General features: G+C 42.2%; 1 protein-coding gene across 1 annotated transcript; it reads left to right on the top strand.

Annotated features, from left to right (window-relative positions):
- Positions 1-3,006: 3,006 nt before the first annotated feature.
- On the top strand, positions 3,007-4,053 carry LOC143023608 (uncharacterized). Its single transcript, XM_076182195.1, has one exon. It carries the CDS (start codon positions 3,007-3,009, stop codon positions 4,051-4,053), a length of 1,047 nt encoding a protein of 348 aa, XP_076038310.1.
- Positions 4,054-4,440: the final 387 nt, after the last annotated feature.

Raw genomic sequence — 4,440 nt, forward strand, 5'->3', positions numbered from 1 at the left:
TTCGTATTTTCTGTTTATTCTTGTAATACTGAAAAGGGACTAGTTTGAGAAAAACAACTCTCCAGGGTTAATTTTCTCTGATAAGTTTCTGTAAACTCAGGCTCATCTTCATCACAGATTAGTTTGTCCGATTTCATTATTGGTTACGACAATTTCTAATCGATTTATTGATTTCATTTTATGTTTTATTTGCCTATTTATGTTGATACGGTGGTTGATGATCAGAGCCGAACTGAGGAACTAGTTAAGTCAAGGTGGGTGAAATGGCAAAAACTTTGTACTGATGATTCGGTTTAACGTCGAGAACTTCATCTTATCAGGAGGCCAGGACGGAACTTTGTAGCGTGGAATTTAGTGAACCATACCCCTAGCCCAACTCGCTGACGGCAGGGTTCGAACCACCGTCAAGTCGGCCTCCGCCACAAGTAGCGACGCTCTATTCCATTAGGCCAGCGAGCACCCACAAAAATGTTGCAATGAAAGACAATGTATTATACCTCGCACCCGATTGTATATACTATCGGTTGTGTTAAGAAATGGTCAGACGCCTTTATGGATGGGGATGACAGGTGGTAATGGACATGGAACTGACTAGTGTAAGCCTTATGGTCTCTTGCATTCTCCTTCATTCTTATGATATTATGAGTTTACAGGTCGCAAGTTAGCCGTATTCAACCAAATCATTTCATTTCTTTTTGAAAACGTCACTAGGATCACACCTGCCACCACGGTGTTAAAGTAGTAGTGATATGGTACCAAACATAAAAATAACAAACACATAACTTTCACATAGAAACGAATTAGTACGATATTTACCAACGGTGACTCCGATGCAGCACATAAGATGCAAACCATCACTCAACAAAATTATTTAGGTCATCGCTATTTGTCTTTCCTATCGGAAGGTGCTACTTCGTAAGAAAAAAAGGGGAAAAAAATAAGTACTTTCTAACCCTTTCACATAACCATAGGAATTTTTACACACTAGACACAATGGAACAACGCTCGTATACATACATACATACATACATACATACATACATATACCAAGGCTTTTTCCCCCTTACCAGGGAGGTAGCCAAAAAGGACAAGACACAAAATCACTCCCACCCACTCCATCCCCGAAAACACTCCACACCCCTCCACCCTCCCTCCCATCTTTGCACCTCCTAGATGACGGGTCATCCCTGCACCCTGTCCACTGCCCTAGGTCAGAAACAGTGTCGCAGGATACACCACATCCACAGCAAGGCCGCTTCATTAAATCGGCGACCCCCCCTCTCCGTCCCCCTATATAAAGGAAAGGACGGGGAGAAATCCCTTCGGGCTGCCTCAAAATTTTTGCTCACACAAAACTACCTCACCCCCCATTCCCCCGTCCATTCCTCCTCATGCATCACAACATTTTCCATATACAACCATTCTCCATTCACCCCTGTCTTCTGTCCTCTCCCATCCTTCCTCAACAGACATTCCCCTCTTCCCCAAAGCCCCCTTCACCCATTCATCCATCCATCTCATCCTAGGACGTCCCCTCATGTTCACTCCCTCCACATCTGCCTTCCATACCTCCTTTACTAGTCTTTCTTCACTCATTCTTTCTATGTGTCCAAACCATCCTAATACTCTTTCATCAACCCTATCTCCCAGCTCCCTTTCCACCCCTGTTCTCCTCCTCACCTCCTCATTTCTCACTCTATCAAGCCTAGTAACCCCCATCATACTTCTCAGACACCTCATCTCAAACACATTCAAGTTCCTTCTCTCTTCCTCTCTTATGTTCCATGTTTCTGCTCCATACAGTGCTGTTGGCACAATCACTCCTTCATACAGTGTATACAAAAAACATAAATAGGAATGCTTTAACGCATAGAATTGCCACTCACGTAGGCTCCATAACTGCGTATAGCACATGCGTTCTATAAGCTTGCCTCCCGCAGGCAAAAGCGCGGCGAGGGGATACGGGAAAATACGTTAGGCGTGATTACGCAATGCTCGCCAGTGGGATATAAAAATTACGGTATAGGTGCAGGCATGTAATATTATAGGAATGTATGTATGTGCGTATGTACGTATATAACCATGAGTGTAAATGAATGTGTATGTATATATATATATATATATATATATATATATATATATATATAAATATATATATGTATGTATATGTTTATGTATATATATATATGTATATATATATAAATATATATATGTATGTATATGTTTATGTATATATATATATATGTATATATATATATATATATATATATATATATATATATATATATATATATATATATACATGGGCATGCATGAATTTGGGTATGTATTTGTGTATGTATGCATGTATGTATTTATGTATACATGTTTATATGCATGTCTTTTTATATGTACATGTATGGATATGGGGTACACATATACATACATATACACATATGCAGTACAGTATATGCACATACGCATTGGCATGCACATACAAATACACATGTGATTATGTACACATACAAGACATGCATAAACACAAATACACACACCTACTCCTACACATACACAAATTCTTCTATTCCTAGAAATTCCAATGAGAATAAGTTTCCTTGACCAATTTGGGTCCTGAAGTCTACCTATGGTAAGAGAGTGCTTGTCCGTCGGTTGTCAAATAGATGTATAAGACGGCTGAGTCCTGACTGGGTTTGTTAGTAGTTAGGTCCCTTTAATCATATGATCATGTTCTCACATTACAGCAAAAAATATTTATTAGCATTCCTTCATACTGCTAAACTAAACGACATGGTACATCATGAGGAATAAACAAGAAAACTAAACATGTATCACAAAAGAAATAGGAAAAAAAGAAAAAATCATGAATGGAAAAATGCAAATGTCATTGCTTGATTGAGGACAATTGCTGCCTATCTGAGTCTAACTTTTGTGGGTGCTGACACCCACGCTTCTTTGACCCCTGATAGACACAGGTGTCAGGCACTAGGCAGGACTCGCGACAGAATAATGGCACCACTTCGGAAATTCGAACTTGCCCGACTTCGTCGATTCTTCGTCGGCGCGATCAGATCAATGGTTTGTTGCTGCTGCCTGACTCCTCAGAAAATGGAAGACATCCCCCGCAAGTCAAGAAGCACTTCGAGAGGAACCACGAACCCCGTCGTTGACCCGACCGAACCTCCAGTAAAGGCCCAAAACTGCAGGAAACAAACCATTGATTATAAAGAAAATTACACTTTTAAATCTCATCTGGGCTCGGGAGGTTATGGAGTTACATCATTGGTCACCAACAAGACGACGGGGAATATCTGCGTCGCCAAGATCCCGACCAAAGGCAAGGGATCTCTGAGCGAGATCCAAGCCCTCGCAGAGCTGACTCACCCAAATGTTGTTCGTCTTGTGGATGTGGCGACACAAGGCAAACTAAACATCATAATCACGGAGTACTGCGAGGGCGGGACGCTCGACAGCGCTGTCATCAAACACGCGGAGCAGCCTTACCAAGATTGGGGCGACAGAGTCGCGTCCTACTGTGAGCAACTCGTTCGGGCCGTGGCATACGTGCACTTGAAGAACTTTGCTCATCTGGACCTCAAGACCGAAAACATCGTTCTCAGCGCAGACCACAAGATTGTCAAGCTGATCGATTTTGGAATGTCCCGAAGAACGCCCCATGTCTATAAAAGAAACATTAAAGTTCGAGGTGGTACTCCTTGGTATATGGCACCGGAAGTAATTGACACGAAGATGCACCCATACAGTGGAGGCAAAGTGGACGTGTGGGCCCTCGGTTGTGTTTTCTACGAACTGTGCACAGGACAAGTTCCCTACTACAAGGAAGAGGCAGACGAACTCGATGATCGTGACCTCCTGCGTTACTACTTGGCCTGCTGCAAGAACGGCAAACCTGCTTTTGTCCGACTTCCCTCGACCTTCAGCCAACATCAGAAGTGCACTCCTCTTACAACGGCCATGTGGGTCATGCTCGAGCCAACACCAGAGAAGAGGATCGACATCTTCAGTCTGTGCAAACTTTCCTTCCTGCAAGGTTGAAAAAAGTACTTTTAAAATATACAAAACTAGGCAAGAATTCACAAATGACCCTTTGGGTAGTATAGGGTTTTCCCTCAGCTGAATAAAATCGCACGGTGGAAATCAGGATCATTATCTAGACTCTAGAGCATTGTATGTCTGTATTTGTACTCAGTAAATGGTTTCCCGCGGAGTAATAAAGACGACGCCAGTTTCGAACAGACTCACCAAACCAGCCGTTAACCTTCTGTATACAAGCAAAGACTTTCATTCCCTTAATAGGGGATGGTCAATTAAAAAGATATTTTGCCCTGACCTTATATGAGAGTAAAGTACATGAGATGTAATTCCTAGTTCTCTTGTTCCACCCCATTTTAGTCGTCTTTCATGACTCGCAGGGGACACGGT

This window comes from Oratosquilla oratoria, unplaced genomic scaffold (assembly GCF_046742065.1).
Source record: "Oratosquilla oratoria isolate Oo_2021 unplaced genomic scaffold, ASM4674206v1 SCAFFOLD52, whole genome shotgun sequence".
Taxonomy (NCBI): domain Eukaryota; kingdom Metazoa; phylum Arthropoda; class Malacostraca; order Stomatopoda; family Squillidae; genus Oratosquilla; species Oratosquilla oratoria.

Bases quoted from the DNA above. Each gene is read 5' to 3' on its own strand.
- LOC143023608 (XM_076182195.1), top strand. From the start codon at position 3,007: ATGGCACCACTTCGGAAATTCGAACTTGCCCGACTTCGTCGATTCTTC.